The sequence below is a fragment of the Ricinus communis genome, chromosome 8 (assembly GCF_019578655.1).
Source record: "Ricinus communis isolate WT05 ecotype wild-type chromosome 8, ASM1957865v1, whole genome shotgun sequence".
Taxonomy (NCBI): domain Eukaryota; kingdom Viridiplantae; phylum Streptophyta; class Magnoliopsida; order Malpighiales; family Euphorbiaceae; genus Ricinus; species Ricinus communis.
In genome coordinates, this window is record NC_063263.1 from 13839899 (window position 1) to 13859611 (window position 19713).

The following is a 19713-nucleotide window of genomic DNA, read 5'->3' on the forward strand; positions in this document are numbered from 1 at the left end:
TAAAGAAATAAATACTATTATTATCGGTTAAAAAATTTAAAATATTCAAATAAACGGAGTTAGCTTTAAAAATATAATGGTTATATCTTTTAAAATCTAAAAATGTAATTAAACTATTTTAAAATTTAGAGGCTGAAAATTCAAGAGCTTATTCTTACATTTTGACAAAAATTTATTTGAAAAATAAAGATTATTGAAATTTAATTTAATTTGTTGTATAAATTCCATACTTGTAACAAGAAACATTGGCATTCAATGCTTCAGATTGAACAAATCTAATAGTTTGTATGCTAAATTAGAGTATCAACAAAATTATGAAATTAAAAATTACTATTGTGCCCAAATGCCTTTTTATAACATCTTTCTGACACATGGCCATTGCTGTCTTATATTCTTCTTTTGTTTCTCCAACTTTAATTAATGCTTACTTCATAATCTAAAAGGGACCATATGCCCATCCATAAATACAAAAATTGTATATAATCTTCGACCTGGAATAATTAAAGAGATTCCTTAGACAAATCTATTTCAGTTTCTTCAACTTACATTTTATCCACACCATTACATTCACTGGAACGAGCTTTCTAATCCTAAAAACTAGGCTGGATTCAAAGGCACATGGAATTCTTTATCATTCACCCATCATCCATCTCTTCCTGCATCTGCTTACAGTTCAACTCATCTCTGCCTTCATCAACCCGATTAGTACACCAAAACCCTACCAATTTCAGCATGCTCTATGCGGCAAAGCATCTCGGTCAAAGCACAGATTTGCTACTCCTCAAACATTCAGGTATAATGCTATCATGAAATATACTTTTCCTGCTGTTCTTGAAGAACTTTTGCTGAAGACTTGGCATCCAAATACAATGCACTCACTTCCTCAAGATCCGCCTGTACACATTACCCCAGCACCACACACAACATACAAAATGTTTATACAAGTGGGACAACAAGCACTTTTTAATGGTGTAATCACTCGACAAAAAAGAGCTACTCATTTTATTGACACAAAACTTACCTTGCAAATGTTGTCTCGGCCATTCATTTTTGCCACAATGCTGGCAGGTGATAACAGCTGAACTGCATGCCTGCGGCAGAAAAGGGAGAATGAAATTCCGAAGATTCTTAAGACAGTAAATGGAACTCGTATGCACAACATAATTTTTTTTATCCAAACCTCAAGGATGAGCGTTGGCCCATCTCTCCAAGAAATGCCAAACTTTCTTCATCTACAATCAGTTCCTCTACCTGTGCACGAATTGCTAAAATCTGAACAAACAACAAGAGTCGCATCATTTGGTGGCGTTCAATCAATTGCTCAGGAATTAATTGTGAACAAGTTCAGTAGACAATGCAAACATGTTAGAAGTAGGACAGAACCTGTATCATTTCAGCAGGACCATATATTTGTGTTCGTATGATCACCAACCGGTCCAACAAGTCAACTGGAATGCCATGAGGACTGTTCATAACCGTCCCTCTACATCCAGCAAAATATCCATGTTACAAATAAAGACATATACATAGCAGAGAGATGCATAATAAATTGACCATTCAACATGTAATGTGACAAAGGTTACCAAAAGATAGTATTCAACATAACAGAACTAGATCATTCCAAATCTTGATTCCTTAAATTCCAGATAGTATCTATAACATTCAATGCTCATAAGAGAAATAGAGAGACAAAGTACTACCAAGAGGGTGAAACAAAATGCAGATGACCATTCTAGTGATTAAAAATAAAAATTACAAGATAAAACCTATTATGCATCTCAGACAATTTAATGTGCAGTCACTTTCTGGTTTCTGAATTTAGAACAACTAAAAAGTTCAATGGATCTTATTCATCAGGAATGTTCATGGGTCACTAAGATTCAATGTGAACAAGTTTGGTCTCACCACCAGAGTTTCCAACATGTGCATAACCAAATCATCATAGCATGCATGGCCTTTCTTCATACCTTACATTACATATTCCCCTATTTGTAGCAAATATTACTATTGGAGACAATGAGCTCTCCAAAGCACGATTCAAATATGAAAAGCACTCCATGTCCAGCATATGTACCTGCAAATTGTGATTTAGAAATCATAAAACAAATATGGCAATAAAATGACATGGAAATGGCTTAGCGGAAAAATGAACCTCATCAATGAATAGAACACCAGGGACAAGTTCTGCAACGCCTTCATCTATATATCGATTAACAACCTGCCATCAGGAGAACTTTTTCAGTGACACCTTTTATAGTTAAAAGTTCAGAAGCAAAATATTGGGAAAGCAGTAGAGCTTGCCTCTATGCAAATGAATAAGATCATGACAAGCCAAATATAATGGGCTTATTAATTACTGAACAAATAAAATGAAAAATGAGATAAAAATGAATTGCTTTCAAAATCAAAAAATTTTACAGGTACTTCTTGTAAATATTTAGCCAATTAAGTTATATAGAGATTCATAAATTAAGTTCAATGATTAATTCAGTGGCAAAAGAGTTGCACCTTATTAATTTCCTGTCGCAGCTTGTCAGTAATTTCTGTTTTTCTGGGCTTCATCATTTGACCCATTAATGACAAAATATCTTGCCCACCTTGAGGTCTTGCATTTGCAGCATCTAGGTCATGTAGTGTTACATCCTGATGATCAGAAATTAGAAGGTCAGAGCAATCCTGTATGATTCCTCTAAAACCTCAGGTTAGAGGCTAAACCCACAAATGGGGGGCAATGACTTGCAAACCGGAAAAAGTTAAAAAGTTATAAAATACACAAGTTTAGCCAATTTAAACGGCATCAAGTGCCCAGGTGCTTTTAATTGTTGGATTGTAAATCTCAAACTGCTTTAATAAAAAAAGCAGTTCTGGACATGTTTGACAGGAATCATTTATGAACATAATTTTTCATGAGTCATGAAATAATAAAATGCAAATGCCAGCTTAACTTCCTATCAAGTCACACGCTTTACAAAATGATAGTGGAGCATCTCAGTGCCAGCAAAACCAACTAGTGGTCAATTTGAAGAAGAAATACTACCACGATTGTGACTATGATGGGAAAAAGAAATTCACTTTTTCAAAACACAGAGCAAAATAGCATCAGAAGCAATTGTCAAAGTAATACCATATCCTGAATGAATGCTATTAAAGAGGCACAAAGGATCCACAGTTCATAAAAGTACCTGAACTATCTCTTTCTTTTTGTGAACCTCTCCCTTAGGAAGTGGGACATATTCTTCTGCTTCAAGATCAAATTCTGTAGCAAAAGCATCACTTCTACCCACCCTTTTGACAGCTCCACTATTCGCTTCGATGTATATAACATCTCCAACAGCTACCTGCAAATTGTGTCATAAAGGTATTTCAAGAGATTAAATTAGGAAAAAGAATGAAACTTGTAGAATGAAGAGTCCAAGAGAAGAAAGAGTAAATTAAACAAAAGATCACCTGCACAACTTCATGACTAAAAATAAAGCTCACTAATAGCTTCAAGTACACATAATCTAAGAAACATAATGATTTGAGCATTCCAAAACAAAACACTAAAATACACTACCTTCTCCTTGATTAAGGCATCATAAATAGTTGGGTCCAACTTTAGTTGCTTGGTTCCTTTGACAGTTTTTAGTCCAATAATTACATGACTAATGCTTTTACCATAGCCACCTGTAATACTTTCAGTTTCTTCTGGTGAAAGCTCAGTGACCTGACACAATAGCAAAACATCATGAATTGGACCAGCTAAGAAGTTTGTTAGATGAAAAATAATGATGATCACTCTTGGCTAGGAACATAGAAAATGTAACTTGCCTCTCCTTCATAGACCTCTTTATTTTCCTTGATACGAAGACCAATTGCCCTTCGAAAGTTTTCCATTAAAACTTCAGTTTTCTTCACTTCTGATGAGTATACTTCTGAACCAACCATTGGACAGAATGGAACCTGCAAATAAACAAGGAAAAAGAAGTATATTATGTACCTGGAAGATCACCAAATATTGAAAATAAGAACTGAAAATATCTGAATTGCATATAGCAGACTATCAGAAACAAAAGAGTCTCAAAAGATAGTGAAAGAAACAAGAATGTGAGTAGTACCTTGCTTCCAAGTTCCTGGGATATTCCGAGGGCCAAAGCTGTCTTCCCAGTACCAGGAGGCCCGGCCAGTAAAAGAGCACGACCAGCCATCTTCTTTTGCCTTATCATATCAACTACAAGACCAGCTGCTTCTCTTGCCTCTATCTGACCCACAAAGCCAGCAGATAACGGTATTGCTTTTCCATTGGGCTGGAAAGGAACAAAAGCAGAATGACCCACAGAATTATTGTCTATCAAACAGAACTGAATCCAAGAAACAACAAATTCCATAACTCAATACACTTAGATCTAGCACATCAATTACCCATCTGGGTTCCAACTTTCAGCAGACTCAAGCACCATCCGATATTCATTCTATCTATGCTTAAATCTATAAAATCTAGCATTTACAGCGTGCCAGTTTTCTTTTATACAGGTTTGAAGTACCAAAAGTGTTCCTTCAATTAATTGTTTGCACTAAATTCTGGTTATTCAAGAGATAATCATTGAGTCTCTGAAGGAGAGAACACAACTAAATCCAGAGGCTAAGGTCATCTCTTTTTGAGGAATGAAAGAAAGAGGCTTTCAATCTTCAACCCAAGAAAAGAGAAGCCAAACTCAACAAAGAGAATCACATTAACCACCAGACAGTGAAACTACTGATATTCACTCATTAGAAGCCGGTTCTTCTTCTTCTTCTCTTAGAAAACATGAGAGAGAGGGACATTTACAACAGTACAAACAACGACTTTTTAAGTATTTTATTTAAACTTTCAGTATCATGCCAAGATTTTCCTATGCTTGTCCAAAGGCACTACAATGCCTTATTGAATTTGTAAAAGGAGAGAAATAAAAAAGGGTTGAGAACCCTAAACCCTAAACCCTAATAAAAAAGAGAAAGAAAAGATGGATACCTCAAGGCCAAGGCCTTTGATATGAGTGTGAGTGGCGACTCTCTGCTTTTTGGCAGTTGATTGTACCTCTTCTATCTTCATCTTCTCCATCGTTCTCTTTTCTACCAACCTTTGAGGGTTTAAGTTTGAGCAAACTCCAGGTGCTTGTGTTTAGGGTTTAGTGACTGTTGGGGTTGCAGAGGGAACACGCAGTGCTTTTGTGACTCCATTTAAAACCCTTTCTTTAAATAAAAAAGAAAAAGAAAAGGGCCGAGTTGACAAAAAGTAAATATTTAGGTTTAATATGACATTTGAATATTAGTTCAAGGGTTAAAAGGAGCTTCTGGCCTCCTCGTTAACAGCCTGGACCAAAACGCCCAAAGCGATAAACCAAAACCAAAAACAGAGCAAGCAGCCAGCAATCATCAATCTCTTGTCTGTGTCCACTCAAACACCTCTCTCCAAAGCAAAGATATTTCCTCTCCCTTCAGTCCTCTTAACACAAGTACCTACCTAAAGCTCCACAAAAGTTGCAGACTAAGCTTTAAGTTGTCCAATGGAAACACTCTCCAGTATCTCTTGCTTCTCCACCTCCAACAAATCTCCATTTAATAAGTCATCTCCAAAACCACTTTTGAGGAGAAACCCACCAAAAGTCTCATTCTTTAGAGCTTCTCCTAATCCAGGTTTGGAATCTTCGCTTTCTTTTTTATGAAAAAGTTTGGTGCTTTAAACAAGCAATTCACCTAAAATGACTAATTATCGTATGGGATATTAGAGAATGTGCAAGTTACATGGGGGATGGGACAATTTGCAGCTATGGAAAATGTGTGCTATTGCTTCAAATAGGATACTTTGCACTTTTTGTTTTATGGGATATTGTTGATTTTGATGTTTGTAGTCATGGCTTTGATGTTGATTTCTGTTTTTTTTTAGTGAGGGAACTTGCAGAAGAGGATGTTTTGAGAATGTTCCTCAAGGAAAGAGAAGTAAATGGAGATTTTATTTCTAAAGCTTCCGATATGTTTTGGTTGAGAGAGGTCATGGAGTTAGTTGATTTTGATGCTGCTAAACTTGCTGACAATTCTCAAGAAGCAGAGCAGGTATAATGAAACAATGCAGAACAAGTAAAAACAAGTAACTTTTTTTTTTTTCTAATGTTCAAGTATCTTTCCTTTTCAAATCTCACATAAGAAATGTTCTTTATGCTATTATGCCATTTAAACTCTACTTATTAGAAGAATGATGTACCATTGAACTGGTAGCTCAATGCCTGCCTTGCAATGTAGGAGCTCAAATGCTCAAATCATGGATTCTCCAATCCCCTTGAAACCTTTCTCATATGCCAAACAAAAATAATAAATAAATAAACGAAATGACAAGAATGCAGTCAGATTATCATTGGTGATAACAAGGTAGGATTTGGATTAGAGCAATCATATACTTCAAAATGTTGTGACCTGTGACAAACTTATTGACCATCCATAGAAGTTTCTTCGTTGCAGTGGATGTGCCAAATGATTCTTTCTCATTCTGTGTCTTGTTTTAAATACCCCACCACCCTGGACAGTCCTGTTTCATCATAGCAAAACTTGTTTCATTTATTTTTTTTTATTTTTTATTTTGTGGGAAAGCTGATTCAATGTTGATTTTTTTTTTTCTTTTGTGTGTTTACGGCTTTAATATATATGTAGATTATGGAAAGTCAAGATGAAGGGGGGTTTTTGAAACTGACCAGAACACAGGAATGGATATCAGGTGCTGACTCTGCACCAATGAATAAGAAAGCCATTGCAAAGGTATGCTTATGTCATTATTATATTATGCTGCATGAATATTTCAGTTATTAGACTTTACTTAACTATATACATCATAATGCAGGCTATGCAAGATGATAGTGACAGAAGGAAGAAACTGAACTTTCTCAAATATGAAGCTGTATGATATTTTTCATGGACTTGGTGTGTTTTATCATCGATGTTGTCTTTGCTTTATGGGATTGTAATGTATTTATATTCATGGAATTGATAGTGACTGGTTCTTGGAAATTATGTTATATAGCTCTTAATGGACTACCAGATGCTCTTTTGTTACCTGCTGCCTCTAATGTGAAATTATGTCATTATGTTTCACTGCCAATGGGCAATCCAACCACATTTTTCTTTTGTTTTTTGAAGCTATTTATTAGTTAAAACTTCAATCTTTGTCACTACTTAGACTACAAGTAGTTGTGTTATTCTCGTTCTAGAATATGCTGATTCTTTGGTTTTCTTCTTGCAGCTCAAAAGAGAACTGATATTTTTATCAGTTGGTATTGGAACTGCATGTACTGGCTATTGTTTGATTGCTTTATCAGTCCAGGTAAACTTTTTGATGGGAAAGGTACCTCTAGCATCATAACTAATTAGATAGATGATCTTGGTTTGAAGCGTAGGTTGCATAAATTATTCTTACAAAAGATTAAATGCTTTGAAGGGTGGTCGTGAGCTTCTAAAACTAATCAGTTAGTGTCTGTCTATTTGCTAATGATGGTGAGAGTGAAAAATATCTTGAATAATGCAACAGCTGATTAATCTGCATATAGTTGTGAGATTCTTTAGTTCTTACATATATACTTAGATATTGGAATTTCACTTTTGAGGTTAGGGCATCTGAACAGGGTAGTTTGCTTCTACTTCTCAGAAATTTGGAACATCATCTTCTTTTGAATGCTAAATAGATATTCAAGCAACTGCATGTGTAATTTCCCTACAGAAATCTGACCTACTTATTTATTTTGCAGGCTGCTATTAGCTATGCAATTGGAGTACTTTTCAGGTTAGTTGATTTACCCCAAGACTAGTTAATATGTTGTGTTTAGGATATGTTTTCACTGAAGCAAAACATTTTTGATCTAGGTTTGCCCCCTATGCTTGTAATGATTCTCCAAATTTAGAGCTTAGTTTAGGAAGGAAAGCGAAGTTTAATGTGCCAGTTATCAATAGGTGCCATTATTTGAAATTTGAACTTTTCCCTGTGAATCTATACTTTGCAAAGCTGGCAAGTTCAATTCTCCTTACCTCAACAGAAAATATGATCATCCATACTTTTTTCTGTGAAGAAAGTAAAACGTGGATGTTCATTTCTAGAGGTAGATAGAGAGCCATTTTTTATAGTTTCATTGGCAATCGCATTCAAATGGAGCATATAACCTTCTTGACTTGGATAAGTCAATTATTTGCTCAGTTAAAAGCTATTTATGGATCAACTGGCATTCCATCAAGCTGAACTTAATGGTAGCACTTGTTGTTCATTTTTTTCCCTATGGAAAAGGATTAAGGAAATTTTCCTTTATTCTTTTGACTTTTGTAGTTAATTTCTTCTATCATGACCAATTTCACTTTCAGTGCAGTTGCTTGTACCTTCAACTGTTGTGCAAACATGCAGACAACCTATCCAGAGAAATGATTCCTCCAATTTTCATGAAAAAGAAATCGAAGAAGTACTGTAAAAGCTCCAGCCTTTATTTGTTTTTGTTATTATTTTGCAAGTCTAATAATAAACTCTTATTTTTAGAAGCTGATGTGGTATATCTCGTACTTCAGAATTGGGATAAGAAGCGAGGATCTTAGTGAGTCGATAGAGAGATCAATAAAAGGAAGTGGTATGGCTCTTTCATCTCCGAGGCTTATGATACCAGCTGCAGTTTACGGATTGTGGGTCCTGTCTCATCACTATTTTTCCAATGATATTTTTGATTTCCAGGTAACTTTTTGAAACAATTTCTTGTGCATTCCTGTTGCCTTTTTTGTGAAAATGCTGAAAAATTATATAATGGCAAGTAGTTAGTCATAGGTTTTAGTAGGCTTAGGAAATGTAAAATCTGTTAAGTCACACGACATCTTTTTCTTTCATAGATTGTACCGGCTATGTTTGGGATGTTTGTATACAAAGCTGCAGCACTTGTTCAAGTATATAGAGATAATGAAGACCTGCAGTTTCTCTTTCCAGAAGACGGGGAAAGTTCAAGTGACTGAGATTTGCATTTATGTACTCATCGGAGGTGTTCAAACGCTGCCTTTACTCTTTTCAGTCATTCCATAGCAGAATTAGATGCTAGTCGTAGTTTTCCAATGTAGAACGAAAGAAGATCCCAGCACGGAGACCCACCCCTTTCCTGACATGGTTTACAGAGAAGTAATAAAGCGAAGTTGTGAGTTTGAGGTTATAACGCTGCACACAATCTGGGTTCTTGTAGTATGGCTTGGTGGAAATTTGTTATGTGCTCGTCTTTGAGCTCCTTGTACCTATTGAAACAAGGTGGTTTCTGGTGAAAAATGTTATATTAATAAGTTGTCTTATTTTGTTTTATGGAAAATAAGGTTGGAAAACATTTAATTTGACATTTCCAAACGTGAAGCAAAAAGAAAAAAGAAAACACTACATAATATACCTTCCAACTCTTAATTTTGATGTCCCAAAGATGGTGTTAGGCCGGCTGTTTTGTATTGTACCGACCTTGCAAAACATTTTGGTATTAGAGCAGCTTCAAATGAAGACATGGGGATTAAACTGTAGAGGTTTTTTACTTTTTACTTTTGTTATGAAGATACGTATTGGTCTGGTTTAATTTCTTTTTATAAAAGAAATATTATTTTTAAGGTTTTAAGTAATCCCACACACCTAACATATTTGTAGTTATATAGATTGATTAACCACAGTTATTATTTGCAAGTAATAATAAACCGGCAGTCAGTTGCTGCAACAGGAGGAGGAGGAGGAGGGGAAGTCAAAGTATAAAGGAACAATTATTTGTTTTCTACAGTAAACAAAACCTCATTTATTCACTTCAGTTCATCGCATGAACTGTTACAGGCGACTGTAAGTAACAACTATTATTTTAATATTACCCAAATTTAAAAATAGAAAAAAAGAAAAGAAGAAGCTATTTTAATAAAATCAAATCAAATCAAACCCAACACTCACACTCGCACACTTGTTGAAAACCCTAGATTGGATCCTGAGATCCGTTCCACAACAAAATGACTTGGAAGAAAGCACGTGAGCGAGAAATGCTAGAATCCGTCATCGCACTTGTCTTCATACTCGTCGCCTGCGTTGAACTCTGCGACGCCGCCACCGTTGTCGACGTCTACCGTCTTATTCAATACGACATCTCCGGCGTCCCCTTTGGATCTCGTCTCGCCACTCTCAACCACCACGCCAGCTCCTTGCATTTCCCTCCTGGTGCTGATCTTTCCCGTACTGTCCTTATCATCCCTATTCGCGAACTCAATCTCACTTCTCTTAAAGGTACCTTTCTTTCTCTTCTCTTTGATTTCTTACTTAAATTGCTTTAATTCTCATCTCTTTAATCTTTTTCAATTACGATTTTGGAATTACTCAGAGTATATCACTGAAAGAAAGCCATTAGGAGGACTGTTGTTTTTGCTCCCTCAAACATTATATAATCTGCAGAAACGAGGTGTTGAGTATCAATCATACGATCTGGAGCTTCTCAAGACTCTATTAGCTGAGCTTGAACGCTTACTTATACATGCCAGCGTACCTGTCAGTGAATCTACTCAATAATACTAGTCTCGCTACTTTCACGTTTTTCCTATATTTAATTATGTCCATGTCGTTGGTTGCAGTATCCAGTGTATTTTGCTTTTGAGGATGACGACATTGATGCTGTATTGACTGATATCAAGAGGAATGATATTACTGGTCAACCGGCTACTGCAACTACTGGCGGGTTAGTTAATAATTTACTCACTTAGTGGGATGTGAGAGTTCTCGTAGTGCTGTGTATCCTCAATACAGGATAATATATAATTCATAATTGGATGTTTTCTTCAACATAAACATCACAATATACTTCTATGGGATGGGGGAATGGGGATAAGTTAAAATAATATATGTAAATATAGCTTGACAAGCCATATAGTAATCCTTGTCTAGCACTTCTCGCAAAGGTATAATGTATATTGCCTAATTTCAATTTTTTGGATAGGACAAGAAGTTTCTAAGTTTTATGTAGGTCATCACTCGTCAGAGCTTTTTGCTTCAATTAAGATAGACATCTTTTTCCTTTTTTGCTTTACCTTTTTTCTGGGGCTTATGTTTTTTTCTCTGCAGGCTTGTTAGTGAAAATTTGGTATTAGTATAGAAACTGATCACTTGTTGTTCCTGCGTGTCTAATTCAAACATTAAGTAATATGGATTTCAACTCATGGTTGATCCTTCCCAAAGTATATTATACATCTGTCTATGCATGTGTGTTGCTTTGTCCTATTGAGATTAATAAAGCTTTGGTGCTTGTTTATTGCTATTAAAATTTTTGATGCCATATTTGCTTGAAATCTTGCAGATTCAAGCTTGTCGTCGCAGCACCAGAGCCTAAGAGAATTGCATCCCCCACTATCACAAACATTCAGGTTCTCAACTTTCACTTTCATAGGGAATGATCGAGTGTGATGAACTGGAGTTTATGCACTCGATGCGTTTGAGTCCAGTTTTTTGTTCTTCAGATGTCTTGTTGTCCTGCCTATGGCTTCCATATGTTATTTTGCATGATTTATAGTTCCACCAGTTACTGGGATTCTATTTCTCTGGTTAGCTTATTTAAAACTTCTTATTATCTATTGTGATACTGTACTATTCTTACGACTTCATTGCACACCATTTTGGGTCTACCTCCCCTGCATCTCTCATATTTTCCAAATATTCACATTTTGCAGCAATGTATCTATAGGTGCATGTCTCCATGAGTTGGACAGTGAGCCTAGATAAAACTGGAAAAAAGAAATTGGATTATGCATTTTTCCTTATGGAAATATTGGTGAATTCAATATAATCATTATGATATTAAGACATATATACTTTTTTCAGAGAAAAAAGAATAGCACGTATATACTTTAATGGGTGCTTCCTGCACAATCAAACTTTTTTTGTTTCATGGAAAATAACTCATCATTCTTAAGTTATGGATGTTGACCTGTAGATTCTACTCCCAAAGTACTTTAAATTCAACCAAAAAACCCAGATATTCCAGTAAATGCTACACCCTTTTATCGAGTAATAAAATAGAAAATAGCTGAACAATGGTATAAAATTACAAAATAAAATTCCTGATGGCTAGAATGGATTTGCAAATAGGTCCTTCTTTGGATGTGAACTGAAGAGTAAGCATGCTAATGGTGCTTGTTTGCAAGCAGACTTCTGTTAGTTACTGTTTCATTTTCCTTTTTGCATCTAATCTCGGCTCTTGCTGGTAAGCTTATTGGTCATGCTTATGGTGGTTGTTTCTGAACTGAACAATGATTTTTTTTTTTCAATTGTCACAGGGATGGTTGCCTGGTGTAAAAGTGGATGGAGATTCAAGTCAACTTCCAACTATTGCTATCATAGCATCATATGATACATTTGGGACTGCTCCTGTATGTAATTTCATTTACTTCTTAAACTATATCTACTTTTGCAGGCTGTATGATGATGTAAAATAGTTACTCGTGTAGGCATTATCAGTTGGAAGTGATAGCAATGGAAGTGGCATTGTGGCTCTTCTTGAAATAGCTAGGTTATTTTCTCTTCTTTATTCAAATCCAAGGACAAGGGGAAGATATAATTTACTTTTTGGGCTAACATCAGGCGGACCTTATAACTACAATGGAACTCAGAAGGTGTTTGCCATCCATTTTTGGTTATATCTTCAGTATCTTCTATAGATCTCTGCATTCATTGTCTTTCCTATTATCTTAAATACCTATCCATTTTTTTCATTGCAGTTCATTTATGCTGGTTTTCACTTTTGCAGTGGCTTCGTAGCTTTGATCAACGCTTACGTGAGAGCATTGATTATGCTATTTGCTTAAATAGTATTGGCTCATGGGATAATGAGTTGTGGCTTCATGTGTCTAAGCCTCCTGAAAATGCCTACATTAAACAAATTTTTGAAGTAAGCTGTTGGAACATTTTAACCAAAAAGAGCTGTTCTTCAGTTACCATGTTTTATGGTTTGACTTGGAGTTTTGTGTAGGGTTTCTCTAGTGTAGCAAAAGAGCTGGGCTTTGAAGTTGGACTGAAGCACAAGAAAATCAATATTTCAAATCCTAGAGTAAGTTGATCTAACCTGAAAATAATTACCAAACCACTTGCCATGTGAGATGAACTTTCGAAAAGAGTATTATCTCTTTCTGCAGGTTTGAAATTTTACAAGGCATTATAACAAGGGCATGGTTAGTGCCTAAGGGGATAGCATATTCCTTTTGTCATTGTCTCAACCATGCATCTCCGATCCTATATTACCTGAGCTGATATTGAGCTAATCTTTTGTCAGTACACTGGCTGTTTTGTTTTGGGAAGAAGATGCCTTAATCCTGTTATAATGATCGCTGATGTCAGTCTACTTGGTGGATGCATTTTTGTTTTCTTATAACTGATTATGTTCAAAATAATTATTTCAAATCCTTTTGTCTTTTTGGAATGAACAACCACCAACTAACACCTTTGAGTTTTCTTCAGCTTATTAGATTCAGAAACTTCACAATATCCCGAATGATTGTGTTCTGGTATAATATATTTAATTAATATAGACATGTTGTGCATCTACTGTCATCTCTTAGACCAGGTGATATAGCTGTTGACCTGCTGTAGGTAGCTTGGGAGCATGAACAGTTTTCAAGGCTGAGGGTCACTGCTGCCACTCTCTCTGAACTCTCTGGTGCACCTGAAATGTTGGAAAGCACTGGAGGTCTGTCTGATAGCAGGTTGTCCCATTTCATTTGACTTTCTTTGTTAGAAAAATTAACGTTTTAGTTTTTCGCATTTTTCTGACATCATGGTTATCTACACAGATATTTTGTAAATGAAACTGCAATTGTCAGAAGTATCAAGTTAGTCACCGAAAGTATTGCGGTAAGGTTACTGTACTTCTGCTTAAGGCTAATACTTTAGGATAGATTATGATTCCGATGTTCTACTTTATTATGCACATGTTTCTTTAATCACCAGCCTTGTGAGGCAGTGCCTCATCCCAGGCAAGCATCGATTTTGTATTTATTTCTTTGTCTGAGCATATGCATAGGGATATGGACATGTTGCCAGCTTAAATTCTTGGCAACTTGTGAGCAATGCCAAAATCAAATGAATCCTAGTTCTTTTCCCTAATGTATTATTCTTATTATCAACAGAGGCATATTTATGATCATCAAGGGAAAAACATAAAAATCTTTGCAGACAACAGTAGTTTGGCTGTAAATCCTTCTTACATACGCTCATGGTTGGATCTTTTGTCACAAACACCTCGAGTGGCGCCATTTCTCTCAAAGAATGACCCATTTGTAATGGCATTGAAAAAGGTGACCATTTTTAGTTCTTACTTTTCTTGGTTTTCTTTATGATGGTAAATTCTGTGGTGCTAACTTTAAGATTGTGCAAAGATACTTTAAGTGCAGATTATGGTATGATAAATTTCCCAAAATTTTCCATTTTATTGGTTGCTAAGTCAAACATCCTTTGGCCACGGCCAACTTGTTTTTCTCTCTCATTGGAATTTAACTTTTGCTCCAAATCACTATGCTCGCAAATGCACAGCATATGAAATTACATTTTGTGAATTTCTTTGCATGTCATGGAAATTTGAGAATGTCATACCATAGGACTGTCATGTCATATTCAATTCTTCAGATTGATTTACATGCTGAGTTGTTACCTTGTCATTTTCTTTTTGGGGGGAAGGAGGTGATGGTGGCATTGACTGTACTGGCATATATTAGTTTGGAGTCTTTTCAGCTTGTTTTTGATGTTATCACATCTTGAATTGCATATGGTGGTTTTGCTAGATTGAATGAGCAGTGTGTTGTTGTGTGTTTGGGATTTGAGTTTGTAGTGTGCTAGGAATATTTAATAAGTAGAAGAAAGAAAGAAAACTGAATTTTTTAGGGATGCCATAATAACTAACTCCTCGGTTTAACATTTTCTTATTTTATTTGACCAATCAACTTCCTGATGCTTTATCAGGAACTAGAAGATCATGTTCAAGAAGTAAATGTACAGCATGAAGTGCTTGATGGAATGTTCACATTCTACGACTCGACTAAAGCTAAGCTGAACATATATCAGGTTCTACTGTTTTTTCTATCATTTCTCTGGATGACAATTGTGTGCTTATTTGTCATTCCCATCTCTCTTTTTGGACACAGCTTTCCTTTCATTGTCGTATCTTGGATCTGTTGGTTACAAATTCAGAGTGTATTTGCAGACTTTTTTTTTTTCTTTTTGGTATGGTCATCTAACCTCTATAGTTGAGACTAGAATGTTATGGGAGAAGAATTTCTCTTGGATAGCATACGATCTTCTCCTCACTCTTAGTTAAAAATCTGCAAGATTCACAACCTTGTCTTGGACAACATTCATTTAGTACTGACCAACCCATGTACAAACTACTCAAATTATACTTGCTTGGTACTTTAGGAGAATTACTATTGTAATGGCGAAGTGGGGCAAAAAATAAATTCGTTTTTAGATGCGTTTCATTGGCATACTCCTAACGCTGAATGCATGTGACTGCAAGAGTGGGTTGTCTTATGCAAAACATTGTTTTTCTTTCTTATATCTCTCCCATTGGTTAATTGATAATCAGCTAAAATGTGCTATGACAGGTTGCTAGTGTAACATTTGACTTGCTGTTGCTTCTGGTGCTGGGATCATATTTGATAGTGCTTTTCAGTTTTCTCGTCATCACAACTAGGGTATGCACTTATCCTTTTAACATCAAATTGAAAATGCTAATCTTATTACTATTATTACTTGACATGACTTCCTTTCTTCACAAGTCGCATGAAGCTGGAGAAAATTTTAGAAGTCCTAATTGCCAATTGTGTTGTTCAACAGGGTCTTGATGATCTTATAAGCTTATTCCGACGACCTCCCTCTCGTAAGATGAAAACGGCATGACAACTGGAAAAGAGATATGGTCCAGAGAATTCTCTCACTGAAGACTATCTCGGTAGCTTAGAACTTCCCTGCCTGCCACGGAGGAGTTTGTTGGGGATAACTTGCATTGTGTTGTTGATTAGTTCAGAATCACAAGGGATCATTTGAGATTTTTGGCCCTAGGAAGATATGTAATAGCTTTTGTGCCAAAATAGGTGCGACAAAATTTTGATAAGATACATTTTTTAAATGATACTATTAAGATGTAATTTTGAGGACAATGATAATGCAATGCTACATTTTTGGCGCATGGTAATTTAGTTGGCCAGAGTCGCCCAGTTAAAGACACGGGGACACAGCCAAAGACTGGTTGCATTGTTTTGAGTTGCATACTTTTGACAACAAAGTCTAGCTTGTCTGGCTAATGTTAAGAACTTGTGGCCGAAATTGAAACAATGGCTTCTTGCTAGTCTTATTTTAGCTGCACCTGATATTGGCTCTCTTGCCAAATGGTCACTAGATTAAAATTATAGACAGAACAATGAGCCCCCATTCACAAGTTTAAGATTAAAACCATCAAGACATATCTAGCATAAATTATGTTATGAAGTAAAGCTCAATGATCCCAAACACCTTAATGGCAAATAACTAAGGATCTTCCTTACAAATAAGCTTAGGATTCGAGTTAGCCACCATAAATCGGCCTACAAAAGAAAGATAATAACAGAAACACTGTTAAATTATAGATAACTCATCGAGTCGGTGGCACCACATTCTCCTCCGCCCCGCCTTGTTGAAATATCTTTACACTGATTGAGCCACCATTCCTCTCAAATTCCGTACAAAGCCAATCGATAACACAGAAATAGAGGTAATTTCCGAGATAAAGGATTGGCAACAAATACAACTCCATCAAAGATGGAGAATAGAGATAATTGATATTGGCTGATGGTCATAATCATCATTCTCACCAGTTTCCGTCAAGAGACAGCATCCCACAGCATCAATGGCAGCTCAGCCTCCAGATAATGCCAGATTGACCGCACCAAGATACCAGGCATATACCCTTAATTCGTTGAAAAGAAGGAACTAAATAAAGCCACACCCACAGAATTATACATAACACATGCTAAAAGAAAAAAAAAAAAAGAGCATCTTGCGGTAAATTTACTACTCCTAACAGAAACCCACAGTGTGGGTACTGAAAAGAGATAAATAAAGTTTTGAAAGAAAACTAGAGAAGCTGAAACCCACCATTTTTTAGGCTCTTCTTTTATCTTATGAACTACCCAAGTTTGAGTATGTAATTATGAATTTCTTTTTCCACTCCAAACAATTGAGCTATATCTTTGGAAAGATGCAAAGCCACCAGATCACACAGTAAATATTAAATCAAGCGAAAAGTCAATAAAGAAACTAAATAGAAAAGATAAAAGAAATGTTGGATGCTTATGTTGGCTAGAAAAACAAATTATTCAACCATTTTGCAGTATTAGTACAGAGGAGAAAAGGTGCTTGTTTGTTTGTGTGTGAGAAGAAGGTCTGCCCTCGCTGGTCTGTCCCTCATCACATTCACAACAGAATAGAAGAGGTGCATACGATAGTATTCCTCTAAACCGAATTGATGGCACCAATCTTTCTCTGCATCAGAAAACATTTCATGTTTCAAAGAACCTAATATCAACTATGGCTGCCTCAGTCTTCCTATGCTCCTTGACGATACATTGTCTACAAAAACAGGACGTCCATCTATCACCTGCAACTAACCATTATTATTCTTGGTATCCATGATTCAAAAAATGGAACCAAAGGAAAGCAGTTACCTTTCCGTTCATCTCTGTCAAGGCCTTTTTGGCTTCATTCTCAGTAGCAAAGGTCACATAAGCATAACCTTTTGGTCTATCCATAGCTTTATCCTTTATTATGTTAACTTGAAAAGTAAATTGCCCAGATAAGATAATAATTGAGAAAAAGAATTCATTGTGAGGTTAAAATGATAGGATAAGGTCATACCTTCTACAATTTCACCAAATTTTGAAAATGCTTCTGTCAATGACTCTGTTGTGCTGGAGAAAGATATACCTGAATCAAACACATTAAACTCTGATTAACATCAATAGACTAAAAATTGCATATGCCAATGGATACAGATATTAGATTTTAGTATCAATTAGTTAGAACACAAAATCTGTGATGAAAAACTTGGTATAGCTGCTATAGCAGCTTAGCAAAGTCATGCATGCAATCAGTGACTAACAAATCCAACATTACGACAAATTGCTGCCTGTGTGGCGAAATATTTTGCTATGTTTAAACCTATTAGTTCTATCATCCAAAAAGAAAGCAAGAGACAGAAGCAGAAGAAAAACCGCACTGGACATTCTAGTGAAACATACGTCTTACTGAAGGAGCATGAGCTTTACAAGTCAACTCATTCATATGGTAGGAAGAAGTTCGAGAGAAGTAATTCAACCTCAGGCAGAGACGATAACAGCTTTGTAGTAGAATGGTGAAGAAAACTATACAGCGAATACTGTACTGGTTAGAGAAGATGGAAATTAAAGTTGTAAAAGTAAAATGTAAGTTGAACTCTTTCTGAAACAGGACAAGGACTTAAAACAGGTTGTTGCTAAGATACTTAGAGATGAAGTAGAAAGGGTTGGAGAGTGTAAACGCAACCCCATAAAAGCCATTCCTATGATAGCTCAAACAGGAAGAAGCCAAAAATATTTCTTGTACAGAATGTAGACACTTGACTCACGAAACATGATATCCAATATGCATCACTGAATCTAGTGTTTTCACAGTATACCTTGGCATTGAATCAAAGAGTGTAGAAACCTAATAACCAAACATTACTGCTTATAAATATGTGTGTGTGTGTGTGTGTGTGTCCGCAGACATTGATATGGCACCTATCCATAAAAATCTAAACTAAAAAAGAAAAATAAAGTCTCTCTTTTTCCTATTCTTCCGCTTTCATTTTTGCAGAAATCTTAAGACTTTAACTTCATATAATCCCCAAAATTTGAGTGCGATTAAAACGGCAGCATTGATCAAAAGGATAAAAGCAAACCAATCTCGTTCCACTACTATTAACACTCTCGAAGTAGCTACCGTAAACCTGAAATTAGGTTCAAGTCAGACTAATAAATTGATCTCCTATTAGTTTTCTTTGTTAGAGTTAATTAATACATATCATAATGCTCAGAGAGAGAGAGAGAGAGAGAGCGAGAGAGATAAAGAAAGCACCTTTGACGAAGAGCCTGGAACTGGAAGCGCTATTTGTGGAGAAGAACAATGGGGTGTTAGGTTTTGAGTGTGAAATTATCTGGAGAAAGCCTTTGGCAGTTGCCCTTAGACTAACCATTTTTGTGGGCAGAGAAAGAGAGAGAGAGAGAGAGAGAGAGAGAGAAACAGCAATCTGTGAAGTAAATTGGAAAGAGAAAACAGGTAAAATTGGGGGAGTATTTCTGTAAATATTGAAAACTATACAGGTACAATCCAAAACCAAATTATTTATAACTAAATTAGTTTGTCTATTTTACAGCATGACTAATAAAATGATTATTCTTTTCTCTATTTTAGTCATTTGTATGTTTTTAGCATTTTCCTATTATTTGCAAGATTGAGATGACACCACACTATATAATATCATTATATTATTTTTTGATAGTTTATATTATAATATTATTATTAATTCTTTAGTTTTGAGAATAAATATGTAAGGTGGAGAAGAAAATGACCAAACATCACACTATCAGTGGTGAGAAGGAGCCTCTGCCTGTCTGTTTGCTGAGCATGAAGTAGTTGCAGGAGGTGGCTGC

The 19713-nt window shown here is 35.7% G+C and overlaps 4 protein-coding genes across 4 annotated transcripts; 2 read left to right on the forward strand and 2 right to left on the reverse strand.

Moving 5' to 3' along the window:
• Positions 1-412: 412 nt before the first annotated feature.
• LOC8263312 (ruvB-like protein 1) lies at positions 413-5216 on the reverse strand. The gene is made up of 12 exons (XM_002523801.3): positions 4991-5216; positions 4098-4286; positions 3811-3942; positions 3557-3706; positions 3183-3338; positions 2509-2643; positions 2153-2218; positions 1968-2074; positions 1384-1483; positions 1181-1272; positions 1022-1091; positions 413-894 (listed from the first exon to the last, which is right to left on the reverse strand). The coding sequence occupies exons 1-12, from the start codon at positions 5078-5080 to the stop codon at positions 805-807; spliced, it is 1377 nt and encodes a 458-aa protein (XP_002523847.1). The 5' UTR covers positions 5081-5216; the 3' UTR covers positions 413-804.
• A 139-nt stretch (positions 5217-5355) lies between these two features.
• On the forward strand, positions 5356-9319 carry LOC8263311. Its single transcript, XM_002523800.4, has 9 exons — positions 5356-5655; positions 5906-6072; positions 6664-6768; positions 6851-6907; positions 7250-7330; positions 7752-7786; positions 8361-8450; positions 8554-8713; positions 8866-9319. The coding sequence occupies exons 1-9, from the start codon at positions 5526-5528 to the stop codon at positions 8983-8985; spliced, it is 945 nt and encodes a 314-aa protein (XP_002523846.1). The 5' UTR covers positions 5356-5525; the 3' UTR covers positions 8986-9319.
• Positions 9320-9745: 426 nt separating this feature from the next.
• Positions 9746-16196, forward strand: LOC8263310 (nicalin-1). The gene is made up of 14 exons (XM_002523799.4): positions 9746-10261; positions 10356-10519; positions 10603-10706; positions 11322-11388; positions 12298-12390; positions 12469-12633; positions 12768-12908; positions 12990-13067; positions 13607-13719; positions 13807-13867; positions 14143-14310; positions 14972-15073; positions 15613-15702; positions 15845-16196. The coding sequence occupies exons 1-14, from the start codon at positions 9991-9993 to the stop codon at positions 15905-15907; spliced, it is 1680 nt and encodes a 559-aa protein (XP_002523845.1). The 5' UTR covers positions 9746-9990; the 3' UTR covers positions 15908-16196.
• Positions 16197-17316: 1120 nt separating this feature from the next.
• Positions 17317-19383, reverse strand: LOC8263309 (small RNA-binding protein 11, chloroplastic). Its single transcript, XM_002523798.4, has 4 exons — positions 19139-19383; positions 17900-17968; positions 17710-17816; positions 17317-17642 (listed from the first exon to the last, which is right to left on the reverse strand). Exons 1-4 carry the CDS (start codon positions 19254-19256, stop codon positions 17571-17573), a joined length of 366 nt encoding a protein of 121 aa, XP_002523844.1. The 5' UTR covers positions 19257-19383; the 3' UTR covers positions 17317-17570.
• Positions 19384-19713: the final 330 nt, after the last annotated feature.

Bases quoted from the DNA above. Each gene is read 5' to 3' on its own strand.
- LOC8263311 (XM_002523800.4), top strand. From the start codon at position 5,526: ATGGAAACACTCTCCAGTATCTCTTGCTTCTCCACCTCCAACAAATCT. The intron at 5,656-5,905 runs GTTTGGAATCTT...GTTTTTTTTTAG, and splicing joins TAGAGCTTCTCCTAATCCAG to TGAGGGAACTTGCAGAAGAG. The intron at 6,908-7,249 runs GTATGATATTTT...TTCTTCTTGCAG, and splicing joins ACTTTCTCAAATATGAAGCT to CTCAAAAGAGAACTGATATT.
- LOC8263309 (XM_002523798.4), bottom strand. From the start codon at position 19,256: ATGGTTAGTCTAAGGGCAACTGCCAAAGGCTTTCTCCAGATAATTTCA. The intron at 17,969-19,138 runs GTGCTTTCTTTA...TGTTTGATTCAG, and splicing joins TTCCAGGCTCTTCGTCAAAG to GTATATCTTTCTCCAGCACA. The intron at 17,643-17,709 runs GTAACTGCTTTC...GGTTAGTTGCAG, and splicing joins TGACAGAGATGAACGGAAAG to GTGATAGATGGACGTCCTGT.
- LOC8263312 (XM_002523801.3), bottom strand. From the start codon at position 5,080: ATGGAGAAGATGAAGATAGAAGAGGTACAATCAACTGCCAAAAAGCAG. The intron at 2,075-2,152 runs GTTCATTTTTCC...CACAATTTGCAG, and splicing joins GTGTTCTATTCATTGATGAG to GTACATATGCTGGACATGGA. The intron at 1,092-1,180 runs GTTTGGATAAAA...TTTCTGCCGCAG, and splicing joins GGCCAACGCTCATCCTTGAG to GCATGCAGTTCAGCTGTTAT.
- LOC8263310 (XM_002523799.4), top strand. From the start codon at position 9,991: ATGACTTGGAAGAAAGCACGTGAGCGAGAAATGCTAGAATCCGTCATC. The intron at 10,520-10,602 runs GTCAGTGAATCT...CGTTGGTTGCAG, and splicing joins TTATACATGCCAGCGTACCT to TATCCAGTGTATTTTGCTTT. The intron at 13,868-14,142 runs GTAAGGTTACTG...TATTATCAACAG, and splicing joins TAGTCACCGAAAGTATTGCG to AGGCATATTTATGATCATCA.